Source organism: Arabidopsis lyrata (assembly GCF_000004255.2).
Source record: "Arabidopsis lyrata subsp. lyrata unplaced genomic scaffold ARALYscaffold_801, whole genome shotgun sequence".
Taxonomy (NCBI): Eukaryota; Viridiplantae; Streptophyta; class Magnoliopsida; order Brassicales; family Brassicaceae; genus Arabidopsis; species Arabidopsis lyrata.
Genome location: NW_003302043.1, coordinates 3,414 through 4,509, shown reverse-complemented (window position 1 = coordinate 4,509; position 1,096 = coordinate 3,414). Strand labels below are relative to the sequence as shown.

General features: G+C 36.5%; 1 protein-coding gene across 1 annotated transcript in view; it reads left to right on the top strand.

The window, feature by feature from the left end:
* The first annotated feature begins 102 nt into the window (after positions 1-102).
* LOC9298347 (transcription initiation factor TFIID subunit 14b) overlaps positions 103-1,096 on the top strand; it is a 1,144-nt gene continuing 150 nt past the window's right edge. Inside the window, exons 1-4 of the mRNA XM_002862225.2 lie at positions 103-459; positions 562-749; positions 843-964; positions 1,056-1,096. Coding sequence (XP_002862271.2) covers positions 413-459; positions 562-749; positions 843-964; positions 1,056-1,096 — 398 coding nt within the window. The 5' untranslated portion in view covers positions 103-412. The remainder of the gene's footprint in view (positions 460-561; positions 750-842; positions 965-1,055) is intronic.

Sequence of the window (1,096 nt, the reverse complement as noted above, 5' to 3'; positions counted from 1 at the left end):
CGACTCGCTATTATTTTATTAGAAAAGTTAAAAATTTCCTATTTTTACAATACCTGTTTAAAAAAAAAGAGAGACAGTGTACATAAATGGTCATTAAGGTTTATTGGTTGTTGTTAGGGTTTTAGTTCTTTTGGATAATGACGAAAAGTTCTTACAAGAAACTTAGAAAGGTTATATTTTGACAATACCCTTGAATAAACGTGTTTGAGAGTTCCCTTGAATTGTGTGTTTCTTTAGGTATCAATCACACAAGTGGGCAGTATATGTTCGAGGGGCAACAAATGAAGATATCAGTGTTGTAGTAAAGAAAGTTGTATTTCAGCTTCATTCTAGTTTTAATAACCCGACGAGAGTTATCGAGGAGCCTCCATTTGAGGTATCGGAATCTGGTTGGGGAGAATTCGAGATTGCGATGACATTGCATTTCCACAGCGATGTCTGCGATAAGCCATTGAGTTTGTAAGTCCCCGTTAAATGGGTTTTTTAGTTCGTTAGTAGAAAATGCGAGCAATTGGAAGAGTTACTTATGAGTTATATTGTTGTTTTGGGTGGATACAACAGATATCATCATTTAAAGTTATACCCGGAAGATGAATCAGGTCCTTTGACAATGAAGAAGCCTGTGGTTGTGGAATCTTACGACGAGATTGTGTTTCCTGATCCTTCAGAAAGTTTTCTATCTAGGGTTCAGAATCATCCGGCTTTGACATTTCCAAGATTACCCTCTGGTTACAACTTGCCTGCTCCTAGTATGATCTTCTTATCTAAAGCTTCTTTCATTCTTTAGTTTAAGTTGATCATTGCCTTAAAATGTCGTCTCACACAACAAATTCTATGATTAGTGCAAGTGGAGGATACCGGCAAAAAGAAGAGAGGAGATACGAAAGATCATAGTTTGGGACAATGGTTCATGAGTTTCTCTGAAGCAGATGAGTTATTACAGCTTGCGGCTGCTCGTCAACAGGTAACTTGAAAACATTTAACTGTGTTTTCTTAATTTTGATATTAAGTTTAGACATTTAACTGTGATTTTGGATTGGTTCTTTGCTGGATAGGTTCAAGCTCATATTGCGAAACTGAGGCGACAAATAAGTTT